Source organism: Oncorhynchus mykiss, chromosome 26 (assembly GCF_013265735.2).
Source record: "Oncorhynchus mykiss isolate Arlee chromosome 26, USDA_OmykA_1.1, whole genome shotgun sequence".
Classification (NCBI taxonomy): Eukaryota; Metazoa; Chordata; class Actinopteri; order Salmoniformes; family Salmonidae; genus Oncorhynchus; species Oncorhynchus mykiss.
In genome coordinates, this window is record NC_048590.1 from 28672791 (window position 1) to 28690644 (window position 17854).

A 17854-nucleotide genomic window follows, 5' to 3' on the forward strand; every position below is an offset into this window, starting at 1 on the left:
CAATTAGTGTACTGTCTGACTGTGTTGCACTGACTTAAGTTTGTGCTGTCACACTTATCTCATATGTCATTACATATGGGTGACAGGCTCAAAGGGTTGGTCAACTCAACCTCTTCCTCAATCTCATTAACAAGACTTTGAATTGTACTTCTATTCTTGTTACACATATTTCTAAAAATGTGATACTACAATTAATGACAATGGCTGTTCCAGATGGCCATTGCAAAGTTTTGTCAACTTCCTCCCAAAATTGGAACTCAAATGTGTCATTATGCTGCATGATGGCATGTACCGCCATTGAACTAGCATGATAATCTAAACATTTATTTGATTTTTTTTCCCCTTTCTGTGGCAGGTCTTAACTTTCTGGTGCTCCCCAACATCACGACGACCCCGATACAATTTATGTGTCCAATTTTGGGGTTTAACAGCATTTATAATCCGTTGTGTCAAATTATTCTGATCTATGCTTTTATCAGTACGGTCAACTCCATAGTTAACTTTATCACTACAGAGAACAGCGTCACTATCAGTACAGTCAACTCCTACTATAGCACTAGGTCCACCCTTTACTACTCCTTCCTGTGACTCAATTAATTCAAGCACCTGATTAACACCAGTGTCCACCACTTTACTATCCCTTCCTATACCTTCCTTTAGCTGCATAACACAAGCCTATATCAAAATTCTCATCTTTCCATTTAAGCAGCCCGACACTAATCCTTTGTGTTTTTTGTAGCAGTTGACCATTGCAGATTTTGGGCAACTTCCTTCAAAAATGCATTATCACTCTTTTCATTGTGCTGCATAACATAATTAATTGAAATAGCAGAATAATCCAGAGGTCTTTGTGTCCTCTCTGAGCATGCCCTGAATTTACCCTGCTGCCTGCCCCCTTCTCTCTTCCTTGACCGTACCCTGCTGCTTGCCCCCTTCTCTCCTCCTTGACCTTACCCTGCTGCTTGCCCCCTTCTCTCCTCCTTGATCTTACCCTGCTGCTTGCCCCCTTCTCCCCCTGACCTTACCCTGCTGCTTGCCCCCTTCTCCCCCTGGCCTTACCCTGCTGCCTGCCCCCTTCTCTCCTCCTTGACCTTACCCTGCTGCCTGCCCCCTTCATTGTTAATGTTTAAACAGTTATTTTTCATGTATCATGAATAAATACAGGTTATTGACACGTTTCTACAATTACATGGGATACTTTTATTTAGAACGTTTTCGAAATTCTGTGATCCGGAAGTACGATTTTTAGTGTTGCTGACGAGACGCTGATTGTGTTGTTGTTGAATTGAAATCGATGAAGCTGTGAGAGCGCAATTGTGACTGCAATATCAAGAATCGTTTGCAGAAATACGTACTTTCTACGTTGGAAACTTACTGGGTAATGATATTACTGTCTGGTGTTTTGTCAGGTTAGAGTAGTTTGTAAGTCATACTACTTGTCGTTACAGAGTAGGATAAGTTAGAAACTAACGCGTACTAGTAGCTAACTGTGCGAGTGGCTAGCTATTACTGTTAGGTAGCTAGCAAGAAGATGTTTAAATTTCAGTCTATCTAGCAGCTGTTTGCAGAAAACACCCCTCAGTTCGCATTTTCACCCGATTGTCATTTCTTATGAAAATTGTTAGTATTGTGCATATAATAACGTTACATAGCTACATATGTAACGTTAGCTATCTATATATATAGCTATCTATTCAGACATCCATTTGTTGACTAATCGATTGCGGATTGGACTCCTCGTGTGCTAACTGTAGTTGGCTAGCTAGCTGGCGACATCGCAGCATTGCAATCCTGCACAGTGCAGCTACGAAGGCCCCCCATGCATTGAACCGTGTGCACCAAACTCGGGTTGTTGAAATAATATCAACAATACTCACTTGGCTTCGTTTTTTTCTTCACCAGTAAACCAGTTAGGTGGCAAAGTAACAGTATTCCAAAATGTTGTGGTGGGGTTGACATTTGCCCCCCACAACCCACATTCTACACAACCACTACTGGGTACTCTGAAAGCTGTATAAACTCTTTATCATGTTCTGCTGCAAAAAGATCATGCCCATACAGGGAAACATAAACAGTTTTCGATATCCCCAAAAGTGGGGCATTGGTGCGATCATTCACCAGCAAAGGGGGTCACATGACATCCCCTACCATTCATAGACGCAAACTACTTTAGCGCCTATTGACGATAGTATCTTCTGACGGGGGAATTGTGTTAAGTTACTCTAAACATGAACACGCATCGCTTGCGGTACTGTATTGGAAATATGTAACGTATATTTCATATCAGTGAAAAATTATTTATTTTAAACTAAATGTAAATTACTACACACATTTTATAGGGTTAGTGTTCCCACACAGCCATATCTCCACGTTCGAGCGCTTGTTTACGGAAGACATAATTCGCCACCCGCTGTCTAGCGTGTTCAGAACACCTGTGTGTGTTAGCAGAGAGGAAGAGAGATGTCCAACTCGGCAGAAAATCTGTCTCCCTCCTTTAGGTGGTGTTTTTTCACCAAGCAATGAGTTTTTGTATGGAGGTCAATAATGACTGTCGAATTTGGTCAACAAATAAACTAATGTCTTATTTTCTCGAATATACGCATAAGTTGTACAGAGTGTATGTTAAGAGTGTACTGATATAAGTAGGACACGTGGATAATCCGGTGTTGTGCCGAAAATCCCCCTCCTGGCAGAATACTTCCCCCCTTCGGGTTCTTCATTGCTGCGACTTGTTCTCGTTCAGATTTCTGCTCTCCACGCCGTTGTCAATTTAGCCTACATTTCACTGATCTTAGTAGTAGAAAGCATTTTTGTCTGCTGTTGTGTATGTGGTGGTTCTAGCTTGTACAGCGCCCTGGGCGAACCCACTCTTCAGCGCCCGGTGCCGCTGCCCATGTCGCCCGTACTTAAATCCGCTACTTATTTGTATTAGTCTAAAAATACATCTCTTTGCCAAAATTCGTCATATCTCCCATGGCTTATTCGACTAGTATTTTTGAAAGTGTAAGGATAATAATTCAGCCATAGTTGTTCTGAAATGTTTATTGCTTGCCAACATTTGACTCCCTCTATGTTTAATATAACACATACATTAATGATTAATTTCGGTTGCCTATCCTGACTTGAAGTTTGTTCTATATAAAGTATTTGACTCTAGCCACAAAATTAAGGAAATTAGAAGGGGGGATTCTGGCAGGGGGATATTTTCGACACAACACTGGCAACTTTGAGAGAGAAAAAACACTTTATATCCGAGTTGTCTCAAGATGGCTATGCATAGTCATGGCATGAGGCTAGTAGCATAGCATTTCTCTCTATTGAATACAGGTGGTTAAAGTCAACAACCCTCATCGAATAGTCAAAAAAGTATTATAATAATGAGATGTATCCACCAACCCAAAGAACAGATAGATAGAAGCTAGACAGCCCGTCTTGCCGCTTTGTGGACAACGGCTCCCATTGTTAGGGAGACGCATGTATTGTCAGTATATCCATAATCTTTGGTGTAAGCTAACTAGGAAGGAAGTGTAGTTCGTCAACTGGAGGCACACACAGTGTATGAATCTGTGCACAACTGCTACAGTAAGTGTATCTTTTTTATTTGATAAATGTTCTCGCTGACATGAAAGACAAGGGGCATATGTTTAGAAAACCGTTTTGAAAGTGATGATTGACGTTTCTAAACGTTAAAACAATGTCAAAATTGTAGTTGACATGGATCCAAATGTGAGCGAATGTAATGGCTGAAAACCCTCCATATGGAGATTAATGGTTTTTGAGAGCTAGACATTCCCCTGTCAACGAGGCATGCATTATGCTGCAATGTCTGTGTACTGTTGTTGTGAACTGTCTTATCTCAATGTAATATCAGTGAACTGTGGTTTTATGCAGAATTATACATTTTGCATTTGAGTATTCAAATGTTCCTCTTGTGGAAAAAATAAAAATTCCTAATGCATTTTTTACAGTGTGCTCCATTGTTTTTACCAGCTGGCGGAGCCATGTCAGAGAGCTCAAGTGACACAGAGTCCTCCTGTGGGTGGACTATCATAAGTAATGAAGTAAGTCAAGTCTTTTTGACTCTACCTGAGTGCTTATTTGATTCCCCATCAGCCTGAGCACCTCAGCTAACACTTTTAGGACCAATAGTCCAGTACTAGGAACTAGAGGTCGACCGATTAATCGGAATGGCCGATTTCAAGTTTTCATAACAATCGGAAATCGGTATTTTTGGGCGCCGATTTGCCAATTTTTTTTTTTATTCCTTTATTTGATTAGGCAAGTCAGTTAAGAACACATTCTTATTTTCAATGATGGCCTAGGAACGGTGGGTTAACTGCCTCGTTCAGGGGCAGAATGACAGATTTTCACCATGTCAGCTCGGGGGATCCAATCTTGCAACCTTACAGTTAACTAGTCCAACGCAATAACGACCTGCCTCTCTCTCGTTGCACTCCACAAGGAGACTGCCTGTTACGCGAATGCAGTAAGCCAAGGTAAGTTGCTAGCTAGCATTAAACTTATCTTATAAAAAACAATCAGTCATAATCACTAGTTAACTACACATGGTTGATGATATGACTAGATATTATCTAGCGTGTCCTGCGTTGCATATAATCTGACTGAGCATACAAGCATACAAGTATCAAAGTATCTGACTGAGCGGTGGTAGGCAGAAGCAGGTGCGTAAACATGAATTCAAACAGCACATTAGTGCGTTTTGCCAGAAGCTCTTCGTTGTGCGTCAAGCATTGTGCTGTTTATGACTTCAAGCCTATCAACTCCCGAGATGAGGCTGGTGTAACCGAAGTGAAATGGCTAGCTAGTTAGCGCACGCTAATAGCGTTTCAAACGTCACCCGCTCTGAGCTTTCTAGTAGTTGTTCCCCTTGCTCTGCATGAGTAACGCTGCTTCGATGGTGGCTGTTGTCATTGTGTTCCTGGTTCGAGCCCAGGGAGGAGCGAGGAGAGGGGCGGAAGCTATACTGTTACACTGGCAATACTAAAGTGCCTATAAGAACATCTAATAGTCAAAGGTTAATGAAATACAAATGGTATTGAGGGAAATAGTCCTATAATTCCTATAATAACTTCAACCTAAAACTTCTTACCTGGGAATATTGAAGACTCATGTTAAAAGGAACCACCAGCTTTCATATGTTCTGAGCAAGGAACTGAAACGTTAGCTTTCTTACCAAATTGAACATGTTTCATTATTTTCTTTAGGCTAAATTGATTTTATTGATGTATTATATTAAGTTAAAATAAGTGTTCATTCAGTATTGTTGTAATTGTCATTATTACAAATAGATAAATAAAAATAGTCCGATTCAATCGGTATCGGCATTTTTGGTTCTCCAATAATCGGTATCGGTTTCGTCATTTGAAAAATCACAATCGGTCGACCTCTACTAGGAACCAGAGGCCTTAATTCCTCAGTGCACTCTAATGGGACTGGCCTATAGATATGACTGTTACAGTGACTGGCTAATTCAAAGTTTCATGTCATCTAGTTACTTCTTGAGTGCCTTTATGGCAGTCAATGCCATTATGCCGACTGTCTAGAATAATTTGAAGGTCTGAGGGTTAATGCTGTGAACTGGAGGTCATAGTATGCCTTCATGTAGGGTTGTCTAAAATGTGGTAGGCTAATATAATAGGTTTGTTTCTAAGGGTTCAGATATTGAGGCCCTGGGGCCAGAGAACGGCCTGGAATGTGGATCTGATCTCCCAGAGAGTGCAGTGCTGGAGCCAGAGCTGCTGCAGGACCAACTCACCACTCTCTCTGGTAGGAGGAGTTACCATATGCCTTGTTATGACAAATGAAATATCTAGGCCTATTACAAAAAAAAACTATAGATGACTGGGTTAAACTGTTTCAACATTGTAATATACATGTATCAGAAAAACTACATAATTTGGTTTAACCATCTGTAATCAAACACATTTATAGCTGTATTGGGATGTTATGTGCTCACAGTAGATGACGTGCACTCAACTTTTCTTCAAATTTTAAATGTCCTCTAAATGTGTTTCAGCTGAGTTCACTGAGGAGAGGGGTGAGTCATCTCTTAATGCCACTCTAAAAGAAGAAACCTTAGATGAGATATTGTCTGCTTCTGAGGTGAGGGATAAAAACAAAACATTCTTCAGCTGTATATTTGTATGATTCCCATGTCGCTATGTTTCCAGTCCCTATGCCAACCATGTGGAATATCCTCTGCAGGCTGGAGGTGAGGTGGCCGGGGACGAGCAAGTGACTCTGTGCTCCTCCAGTGACCACTCTGACATTGTGACTCTGGGGGACACTAGGGAGACTGAGCTCGGGCCTTGGGATGAGCAGGCGGTGGAGGAGGAAGAGGGAGCAGTCAGTGAGGAGCTCTACCTGGGCACCTCCTCCAGCAGCCAGTACACCTTCAGCGCAGCAGAGACTGGTAGGGCAAACCAACACACCCTTTAGGGGATGTTTCAATGAATTCCAGTATGAGGTAAATTGGAGAATTTAGATACATTTGTATTTATCTTCGCAGTTCAAAGTTAGAGATGTTTCCATGCAAGGTTTGATGGTCTGGTGATGATCAAGCAACTTAAGTGGATAAGAGAACAGATAGGGCATGACGACAAACAGAAGAAACCAACAAAGCACTCCTTCCTATCCCTTTCCCCTTCCCCTTGTCCTAAAGCCAGGCTGATGATGGGCCACTGGAAGCTTCCACAGAGTCTGTGGGACTTGGGCTGCCAACTGAAAGGGCAGATGTCTGGCAGCTGTCCTCTCTCAGGTGGTATAAACTGGACTGGTGTGAATATGATAGTGTGCTGCTTGTCTTGCTCAACACAGTGTAGCAGGCCTAAACCTGATAAGCTGTTGTCAGGGCAAATTCTGTCCGATGATGTAAACAAGTTCTGCTTCTTTTGAAGGGTGTTGCAACTGCCACTAAATGTGTGAAACGAAACACTTGCGTGGTATTTCTGCATGATGTGTGTTTTTATAGGCTTAACAACTGGAAGTTGCCCCAGTGATGATTTGCCTAAATGTCATTGGTTTGACTGATATACCTGATGTATAATTAGCTCAGCCTATAATACATTTTATTTCAGAAAAATTGTATATCAGATTAGTTGTTAGTCTGGATCTCCTGTATTTCTCTTTAAACTTTAGGCTACGGGTCACCTCTGTGGTCATGTAACCTAGATTAAACTTGATACTGAGGCATGTTGTTTACATGTTTCTCCTATTACCAGAGGGATGTCTTTAATCAGATTTTGCAATCAATGGTTATTGTTAAGCAAAACATAATCAAATTTTCACAGCAATGTGGGTCCGTTTCACAGGTTTGGCATTTCCTCTGGAAGACTAAAGCATTCTTTTTGTTTCCCCAGTTGAATGTGCACCAATGTCATGAAGCCTAGCTTTACAACAGGGGTCTCCAACCCTGTTTCTGGAGAGCTACCCTCCTGTAGGTTTTTGTGCCAATCTCAGTTGTAACTCACCTGGTTTTTAAACCAGCTAATTGTTAGAATCAGGTGTGCTAGACTGAGAACCTACAGGACTGTAGCTCTCCAGGAACAGGGTTGGAGAGCCCTACTTTACAAAAAAAAACTGTATAGGCTTTAAAGGGGGGCTGAACTTCCTGATTTTCGTTTAGTTTTTCGACTTGGTCATTGAGAAATGCAGCAGGCATGACCAAAGCCAAATAAGAGTTGTCTTGGAGGGGTGTGGTTTAATGTGTGTCTCTCTTGCGTGTGTGTGTGTGTGTGTGTTCACACGTGGCAAGTGTTTGTGTACTGTTTTGGCAGAGTGAATATACAATCACTCACCCTTCTAGATAACTTGAAAGGCTAACCAGGTCTTGTCTTGATGTCGCCTAGGCTAGTTAGTGCTAGCCAACTTATTTAGCCAATTAGCTTCACCCTCTGGTGTGCCGCTGTGGCAAAGTTGGTTTGACATTGAATAGCTTATCTCTAGGGCTAGTTAGGGGCCATCAGTAAATTACTGTAAATGGGAAAATATTTTAATGTTTCACATCTTTTAGTTCTCATTCAACGCTTTCAATATTTTAATTTCCACAATTTATTGCAGGTTTGAGGTTTTTAAGTAAGTACATTTGGAGCTATTGACATTTTAAAATATTGTCCCATGTACATTGTGTAATTTACTGATGGTCCTTAAATAGCCCCATAGGGATGTCACATGTCAAACCAAATTGACCATGGGCATTACGATGGGGTCGCCTGCAGCTGAGCGCTGAACTGATGATTACTTGGTGCTGCCAACTGTGGGCAGGATTGAAATATACCCAACCCAAGGAAAACTGTTATGGTACCCATACATTTTTTTCCCATCTCGCAAATCATTGTTTTGGACGAGACTGACTTTATGACCAAAATTATCCCATTTACACTTTGTAGTCAATTTTGATAGTAGAATAACTGCTTCTGACTCATCGATGCCACATAGGCCGTTTTCAAAATGAGAAGTAGCTTTTTAGGGGCAGTCTCTTTAATTAGAATTGAATGGAGACATGATATATTGCTACTAGATCAATGAGGGCAATTAAAACATATTTTAAGTAGCAATGTGCTGTTAATGATTTTAGCAGCATACGCATGATTTACAAGCTTGTCAACCTACATGTCTACCTTGTAATTATGGTTCAGTGCACTAATTATTATTTGTGTGGGTGTGTGTATGTTGCAGTTTTCCCTGCAGAGCAGCCTGTGGTTGCAGACTCCAGCAGCAGCAGTGAGGATGAGGGAGGAGTGCAGGTCACCCCAGTAGTGCGGAGGCGCAGGGTGAGGAAGAGCACCACTAGCTCTGTGGCTGAGCCTGGAGAGGAGGTGCAGGAGTCTGGCCCCAGTGACCGAGAGGAGACTCTAGAGGAGGAGCAGAAGGAGGTACAGGAGGAGGAGGTGCAGCAGGAACCTCGCGTTGCACCCCCACCTCAAGGCCATGTCAGCAGCACCCTTAACAAATGTATCCTACTAGCCCTCGTCATCGCCATCAGCATGGGCTTTGGTCACTTCTACGGTAAGCATCATGGGAAAGTATTGGTAAATATGTGATGAAGAATTTCAATGTTGCTCATTATAAGTATGGAATCATTGGTAAAAGGAATTCACGAGTAGGGCTGTTTTAGCAGTTTTAACTTGTGTTGGTTTTGTGTTCTAGGAAAATTTGAAGGTACAGTATGGAGTGGATGGTATGAGGGTAATTAACTCAGCTTGCTTAGGTGCATAAGTCATGATAACGTCATGTGAATGTTATGTGTCATCACCGCATCCTAGTTTTGAATAGCACAAACTAAACCTGTGTGTTTAGTGGGATTATGCAAAGCATGTCTAGTGCCTACATAGATATATTTGATCATATTGAAAGGATACACATCCTATTAAGATAGTGAAAAGAGAATTACAGTGCTTCTGTTGACTTCTTGAATCCATCCTCATCAGAATGTTTGTTATGTGTAGAAACATCATTTAGTCATAGGGTGGCAGGTAGCCTAGTGGTTAAGAGGGTCGATGTGCCCTTGAGCAAGGCACTTAACCCGGATTGCTCCTGTAAGTCACTCTGGGTGAGCGTGTCTGCTAAATGGTTCAAATGTAAAAATGTAATACAGTATCTGGGTTGTGGTCAATAAGCAATCAGTTTTCCAATGTTATTGGAAGCTCAGAGCTGGCTGAAAGGTGACATTCTGAGTATGACTGATAAACATAATCAGAGGTGTGCCACATTTTGTGAGTTGACTACAAACCAGATGCTCATGATGGGACAGTTGTTTAATGTAAGTCAATTTATTTTCTGTTTTTATGTGTGGTAGTATATTACTTTCTTGTGCCATCATCTTTGGTGAGGTAACAATGGGTTCCTAATTTCCCACGGGTCAGGGAATTCCAACACCTACACCCCACACAGGTTTTCTAATTTGCCAGCGAGTGTGGTCATAAGTCAACAATACACACAATAACACATTGATGTTATTGAGTTCATTTTGCCACTGCTGATCAATGTCACCAAATAGTTTTGAATCTTGGAAACTAATTGGATAAGTCTTAAAATGTTTGTTTGTCCAAGAGTGGGAACCCTTTTTATTGCACCTAACATGACGTGGACATTTCCCACAACTTTTTCTGCTTCTGTGTTACTATTCTTGAATGTGTATTATCATCTGGTGAATCATGCCTATGCTTACGGAAAATGAAGGGAATGCCTAATATTTCATTCTAACACAGGCACAGTACAGGTTCAGGACAGGCAGAAGAATGTGGAGAAGATCTGTGGAGTGAACGACCTTGATCATTCGAGAGATCTGCAGCCTCAGTGTCATAAAGGACCAAATGTCATCAACAAGGTCTGTAAAGAGTTCTTGATGCATACATTTAGGTATCATAAGCCACCTCCCTCTATCCTTCTCAAATAAATTAGCATAATAAAACAAAATACATGTTATTTTCCTGTCTTAGAAACGGGTTTTTCTTTTTTCGTTGGTGAACTTTGTTTCAGCTATAGAATTCTCTCATTCTTTTGACAGAACACATGCAGATTTCAGGCATTAAAGTGCCAGTAGTCCTAACGCCACATTTGGAACTATCAGTATCATATTTTAGGAAGAACATTTAAGCGTTTCAATATTAAATTGATCTATCCACAACTTTTACAGCAATGCTCAGTGAGCACTCATTTCACTATTACTCATCAAGAAAATCTAACTTCTGTGGTAAGTATGCTTATGCCCCAACTAAAGCACACTATTGCTCCTTCCAGAGAGCCACTTGCTCGCAAAATAATGTATCTTCACCACCCACCACACGGAAGGATGTTTTAATTAATTAATTAATTTGCAAATTATGCCTCAAAGGAAGTGGTCAAACACTATCTAGCTTTGTTACATTTTCCACTGATCTCAAATAGTTTTTGATATGACATACAGTAGCAATATGTTTCTTTAGGCAATGAGGTCCTTGTATTGAAATACATTGCAAGCCACCTATATTATACTGTGTAGCCTATCCTTGTTTTTGTGGTTTATATTTAGGGCTTCACAGTGACACTGAAATCTATTGTTATGCTTAGATTTATTTTTTCTTGACCTGGTCAAATAACTTAAGATTTGATTGGTAACTTTTTTTCTAATTTGGCCCAACGAAATTAGAGGCCTAAAGGTGGCAGTGTTAACTTGTTATGGCTGCAATCCCACTAACAGGATAAGTGTCATCAACAACTGCTGAATAGCATAGCGCTACATTCAATAAATATTACTAAAAATATTTATATTCATGAAATCACAAGTGCAATATAGGAAAACACAGTTTAGCCTTTTGTTAATCTACCTGTCGTGTCAGATTTTGAAATTATGCTTTACAGTGAAAGCAATCCAAGCGTTTGTGTAAGTTTATCGATCACACGACAAAACATTACGTACACTTAGCATCAGGTAGCTTGGTCACGAAAATCAGAAAAGCAATCAAATTAATCGTTTACCTTTGATGATCTTCGGATGTTTTCACTCACGAGACTCCCAGTTACACAACAAATGTTCCTTTTGTTCCATAAAGATTATTTTTATATCCAAAATACCTCAGTTTGTTTGGCACGTTATGTTCAGAAATCCACAGGAAAGAGCGGTCATGACGACGCAGACGAAAATTCCAAATAGTTTCCATAATGTCCACAGAAACATGTCAAACGTTTTTTATAATCAATCCTCAGGTTGTTTTAAAAATATATAATCGATAATATATCAACCGCAAATGTCTTTCACAGTAGGAGAGGGAAAAGCAATACCTATCCAAACTCTGATGCGTGAGCAAAACTCATGTGACCACTTGACGCGATGTCATAGTTCTGGCTCATTTTTCAAAATAAAAGCCTGAAACTATGTCTGAAGACTGACACCTTGAGGAAGCGATAGGAAAAGGAATCTGGTTCATATCCCTTTAAATCCAGCAAAGGGAGGCTATGGAACATGGAGTTTTCAAAATAGAAGCCACTTCCTGTTTTGATTTTCCTCAGGGTTTCGCCTCTAATACCAGTTCTGTTATACTCACAGACAATATTTTGACAGTTTTGGAAACTTTAGATTGTTTTCTATCCAATACTAATAATAATATGCATATATTAGCAACTGAGACTGAGGAGCTGGCCGTTTACAATGGGCACCTTTTCATCCAAGCTACTCAATACTGCCCCTGCAGCCATAAAAAGTTAAGCAACCTCACTTATTAAACCCTCATATCCTCCGTTCCGTTTAACCTAGAGACTTGAAACGTTGTATGTAGGTGTCTTTCTTTATGCTGAACAAATTTGCCTCAAGGACCCATAAAGTCCGTCAGCATAGATTTTGTTCCATCTTGAACATTTTGGAAACTTAAGACCAAATTCGTCATGTAGGCTCATGGTACATCTCTTAACTTAGTTCGAGAAAAGCTAAGGGATTGGTTACAAGATGGCTGAGTTATTGATAATCAGATTTTACGTGTCCATGTAAATCCACTTCAAAATCGCCTATCAACTTAACTTTAGGGTCATCATGATGAACCATGTTAAGTTTGGCATTGATATCTTCAAAAAATAATAAGGAAACTTAACAATTAACTTTTGACTCTTTTTAAAGCTAATGCTTAAAATAGTCAAATCTCATGGACTAAAAGTCAGATTCACTCCAAATGTGGTCTCTCAAAAGAGTAAGTAAACACTGCATTCAAAGATGGCCACACTATACCAGTAGATGCGTATATGCTAAAATAGGTTTAAAATACTTCAAAAATCTTCTTCTCATGAACCATAGGACCAAATTACACCAAATCTGGAAAGTAAGCCCATGGTACATGTCTTAAATTACTTTGAGAAAGACGAAGGGATTGGTCAAATTCGGATTATGTGTCCATTTAAACCAGTGTAAATATACTCCATAGTGGTCTAGCAACTTGAAATTTGTCATTGCTATCATGAAGATGAACCACACTGAATTTGGTTTTGATATCTCAAGTCATGTAATGCTAATGCACAAAATCATCTGCAGGCATATTCTCCTCATGAACCATACATCAGATTCACTCCAGATTTTGTATTTAGACATAAGGCTTTTAATAGTTGTTTTTTCTCTGCATTCAAATATGGCCACACTGTACCAAAAGATGCACATATGCTAATGATAAAAATTCTTGAAATCTTCTTCTCAATGCTTTCAGTGATTGCACATAAAGGAAGATAGCACTTTATTATGTAGGAACTTTCTTTGTTATCCAACTGATATTTTCTCCTTTATCATCCTGTGACCACGTTCATATTGCTGCTCGCAGCTATATTTGTGATTTCACATTTAAACTCTTCATGTTACGTGACTATTCTCTACAAATTGGATTCTCTACGATTTGTTTTTGATGGCTTTTTGCCCCCTTGAGAACCATTTGACACTCCACTTAACTGTAGCGTGAGATGAAGCTTAAGAGTGTATTCTCATTTTATAGCAATGCATTTGCTCACTTTGGTGATGCTGTTTCCACACGTTTAGGACGTGGTTAAGAGTCTGAGAGAAGACCTAAAGGACAAGAGTGACATGATGCTGTCCCTCACAGGGATTATGGACAAGCTTACTAAAGAGAACCAGGATCTCAGATCCAAACAGGCCCAGCTACAGGTAACATGCAAGTACAGGTTACGGTTCAAATTTAACACTAGTGGTGGGTCTTTCCATATAAATTTAAGGTGGACTAATATCTAAAGATAAAGGTTCAAATGCTGCAACAAAATTCACCATTAATTGATTTGTCATTTATTCGTCTGACTGAAGAAATTGTATTTTGTCATCGTTTCACTGTTAACCATCTTCATTATTAATTTGAGGCCTAACTGTTCCCCTTGTTGTTCATATGTTAAGTGTTTTGCTAATACTCCTTTGTGGATGCATAACAAATTATGTATTTTTGTTTTGAAACAAGGCCCAGAAAGAAGACTTGGTCGTGAAACTGAAGCAGACTGGCGAGGAGAGGGTTAAGATTGAGTCTAAGCAGAGTCACCTGATGGTGGAGAACCAGCTGCTGAAGAGCTCCCTGGAGCGTGAGGAGGAGTCCCTGTCCACCCTTCAGGAGGAGCTGAGGAACCTGCGCTCCCAGATCCGAGACCTGGAGGAGACTGGGGCCGGGACCGACTCCATACTCTCTGAAAACCAGAGGCTGAAGGACCACCTGGAGGAGGAGACGCAGCGCCTCCGCAGCTTCCTGAGCCAGAGGGAGGCCCTGATGGCTGAGGCCCAGACACTGAGGAGGGAGCTGGATAATGAGCGGAGGGTGACTGACCAGCTTAGGGAGCAGCTGAGCAGCCGCAACACCAGGGCTGGAGGAGAGATCGACCCGGAGACAGAGGAGCTGCAGTCACGGCTCATGGAGTTGCAGAAGAAGCTGAGTTTTGAGCAGCAGCGCTCTGACCTTTGGGAGAGGCTCTATGTGGAAACCAAAGAGGAGAGGGCCAAGGGAGACAAGCAGGCCAAAGTCAAGAGGTCCAAGGATGGCGTGATAGGGAAGGTGAAAGACACTTTTGATGCGGTGAAGAACTCCACCAAGGAGTTTGTGCACCATCACAAAGAGCAGATAACGAAAGCCAAAGAGGCTGTGAAGGAGAATCTGAGGAAGTTCTCTGATTCTGTGAAATCCACCTTCCGCCACTTCAAGGACTCTGCTTCGCGTATGATGGACAAGACTTACCGGCCTCACGATCGGAGGTTTCATGAGAGGAAGGAAGCCAAGACAGAGCAGCCGGAGCATCATAGAGACCATGGAAACAAGGACTCAGAGGAGGAACCATGGCAGCCCAGAACCCACAAGCCCCTGCATCGTCACCCTCGTAAATCCACTGATGACTCTTTCCAGGCACACCGTAACACCCGGAAGTCAGGGGGTAAAGTTGAGGAGGACCCAGAGGCTGAGCAACAACAAAGAGGAGTGCCCAAAGGTTGCTCTGGGGTTTTCGACTGTGCCTACCAAGAATCCATGAGCCTCTTCAACAAAGCCATGGACCCCATAAGAGCAGATGAGTTCAACCAGCTGCTTCACAGCTACCTCCAGCAGGAGGTTGACCACTTCCACCACTGGACTGAGCTGGAGAGCTTTATTAAACATTTCTTTCACAACGGCGTCTTCATCCATGATCAGATGCTGTTCACAGACTTTGTTAGTGGTGTGGAAGACTACCTGGAGGACATGGATGAGTACCATGGCCACAACGATGACGTCTTTGAAGATCTTGATGAGTATGTCTACAGGCACTTCTTTGGAGATACCTACTCACAACGTTATGGGTCAAGGTAAGTTTATAGTTTTCATAACTGTTTTTTCAATAGGATCTTGTGAATGTTGTGCTTTACCATATTCTGACATTTCTTTTCGCCAACTCACAGTAGACCCTTTGAAGTGCCAAATACGGATACTAAAGAAGAAAGACTAGCCAAGCACCAGCAGCGCAATCAGAGGGCCCGGCCCCGGTCACAAAGAGAGAGGAAGTGGAGCAGAGCAGGACGGAACACAGACAGACACATGGCTGATGTAAAAATAGAGTTGGGTCCTATGCCCTTTGATCCCAAATATTGAGAATAATCTTACCTAATGAATCTGTTTTTATAATGGCTGATATTGTAGTTGCAAAGGCTATTTAGGATGTGTTTGATGGAAAGCCTTTTCACTTCTTATTCTTCTGTTTTTGTGATTTTGCACAATGTTCTTTTAATGCTGCCGAATGTCCCCTTGCTTCCTGTGTTGTGTAAGCAATCCTTAGGTTAGTAGCAATGGTGGTGTATCTGACTGCAATCTAATCTCATGCGCACAAAGAAAATTATTGCTGCAATGATAAATATGACTAACTACAGCAAGAAACATGGGAATGTTTAGTAAATCTGACAGTAGCTAACTCTGTAGTACACATTCATTGTCATCAGGTCAGCTGTTACATGTTCATGTTCTTTTTAAGAGCCATCACTGACTGTAATTTGCACATTTCTTATTTTTGGGCCTTGTTTAAAAAATAATAATAATCTATTACCATTTTAATTGTCTAAATGTAGGCCTAATGTGAATGAATAATGATTCATTGGATGGATCCAACAATGGAAAGAAATACACATTTTGTCAGTGGCATTGAGAAGTTATGCACTGACAAATACACTTGAATTTAAATTCCAAATTGTAATAAGGTGACAAATTGATAATTGTGAGATGATGGCCTAAACAATTGCTGACAATGATACTGTTGTGTGCAGTAAAACTTTAAAAGTAGCAAAACCACTGAGAAATACTTGCAAGAATGCAAGCTGGTTCCACAGTCGATTTCTATAATTTGCTGCTACGTTACATATTTGTTTAAAATGGTGAGATAAAGTGCAACTGTGTTGTCGTTAAATTGTTCAGTAACATTCCAACTATGGCTTGTTTTATTAAGGCTGATTTAATTCCTTTCATTTACAGATGTGCTGTTGAAAATGAATTGCAGCTTCCCAATAAATGAAAAAAGTGAATATTGATTGCTTCTCCCCCCTAACATAGTGGACTGTCTGGCTAGGTGTTGCATTATTTTCAATGTTTAAAATATCAATCTGTTATTCAGTTTTAATTATAATTTATTCCATTACATTGCAGATCCATTTTGATTTAACTTCAAAAATGTATATTGAATATTTACTGCACTGCCTCGGTAGCTATAAGCATGCCACAGTTCTTACTCATGCAAAAGCCCACAAAAATGGACTGTACCTGTAGAAAGGTGTAGAGTGATAGGGCATTAGAAAGAGGGCTTCAGGCAGTGGAGGGGTTGAAGGATCACTGTTGTAACACAGGGTCTGGAGGTGACCCATGACATCCAGTGTGCCTCGCTGGTGAAGCAGACCTGTGTACAGGGCTGGGACCTTATATCTGCTGTCCACTTCCACGTCAAATAGCCATAGGTGAAGTTAAGGATTTAGCAGAATGCACAGCCTATTGTCCACAAAAAGGTTATTAGAAGGGTACTGCTTAAACTTTCAAGAACATTTTTGCAAGAATATTCAAAAACAATAAGATGTGCGATTTCGAGGGATTGCCAGTATTCATCCGGGACAAAGCTGGTCTGGACCAGGAAGCAGTTGATGAGACGGAATGCCACAGTGAAGACACTGACATGGACCCCAAATACATCCGAGGAGAAGAAGAATAAACAAAAACACGTCAGATTAGGCTGCCTGTGTTAGATGTGCATTGGTAATTACATCCATTATCAACTAGTCATTTGAAAGACTAAAGCATTCTGAAACTGCAAGTACAATTGCATGCTCCTGGATCACCTGTTGCCTACTTCAATTTCATTTGTATTTATTTATTTAACCTTTATTTAACTAGGCAAGTCAGTTAAGAACACATTCTTATTTATGTTGATGTAGCTAGCTAAACTTTATTTCCATTCTAACTTTTATCATCAACAGCAGTTTGACATTTGTTCAGTCTGCTAGAAATATGATAGCTGCTTTACCAAACAGGGAACATACAGTTGTGGCCAAAAGTTTTGAGAATGACACAAATATTAATTTCCACAAAGTCTGCTTCTTCAGTGTCTTTAGATATCTTTGTCAGATGTTACTATGGAATACTGAAGTATAATTACAAGCAATTCATAAGTGTCAAAGGCTTTTATTGACAATTACATGAAATTGATGCAAAGAGTCAATATTTGCAGTGTTGCCCATCTCTTTCAAAACCTCTGCAATCTGCCCTGGCATGCTGTAAATTAACTTCTGGGCCACATCCTGACTGATGGCAGCCCATTCTTGCATAATCAATGATTGTAGTTTGTCAGAATTTGTGGGTTTTTGTTTGTCCACCTGCCTCTTGAGGATTGA

At 40.7% G+C, this 17854-nt stretch overlaps 1 protein-coding gene across 9 annotated transcripts; it reads left to right on the plus strand.

Moving 5' to 3' along the window:
• Nucleotides 1-1241: 1241 nt before the first annotated feature.
• On the plus strand, nucleotides 1242-16507 carry LOC110506553 (cell cycle progression protein 1). 9 transcript variants are annotated; one of them, XM_021586254.2, is made up of 12 exons: nucleotides 1242-1378; nucleotides 3969-4061; nucleotides 5673-5787; nucleotides 6038-6123; nucleotides 6226-6433; nucleotides 6683-6778; nucleotides 8698-9027; nucleotides 9169-9180; nucleotides 10230-10348; nucleotides 13511-13636; nucleotides 13938-15298; nucleotides 15392-16507. In XM_021586254.2, the coding sequence occupies exons 2-12, from the start codon at nucleotides 4002-4004 to the stop codon at nucleotides 15579-15581; spliced, it is 2703 nt and encodes a 900-aa protein (XP_021441929.2). In that variant the 5' UTR covers nucleotides 1242-1378; nucleotides 3969-4001; the 3' UTR covers nucleotides 15582-16507. The 9 variants fall into 9 exon arrangements, with proteins under 9 accessions (XP_021441929.2, XP_021441930.2, XP_036819930.1 ...); XM_021586255.2 differs by having other exon boundaries at nucleotides 3991-4061; XM_036964032.1 differs by lacking the exon at nucleotides 1242-1378 and adding an exon at nucleotides 3168-3582 and having other exon boundaries at nucleotides 3991-4061.
• Nucleotides 16508-17854: the final 1347 nt, after the last annotated feature.

Bases quoted from the DNA above. Each gene is read 5' to 3' on its own strand.
- LOC110506553 (XM_021586254.2), top strand. From the start codon at position 4,002: ATGTCAGAGAGCTCAAGTGACACAGAGTCCTCCTGTGGGTGGACTATC. The intron at 4,062-5,672 runs GTAAGTCAAGTC...TTTGTTTCTAAG, and splicing joins GGACTATCATAAGTAATGAA to GGTTCAGATATTGAGGCCCT. The intron at 13,637-13,937 runs GTAACATGCAAG...TTTTGAAACAAG, and splicing joins CCAAACAGGCCCAGCTACAG to GCCCAGAAAGAAGACTTGGT.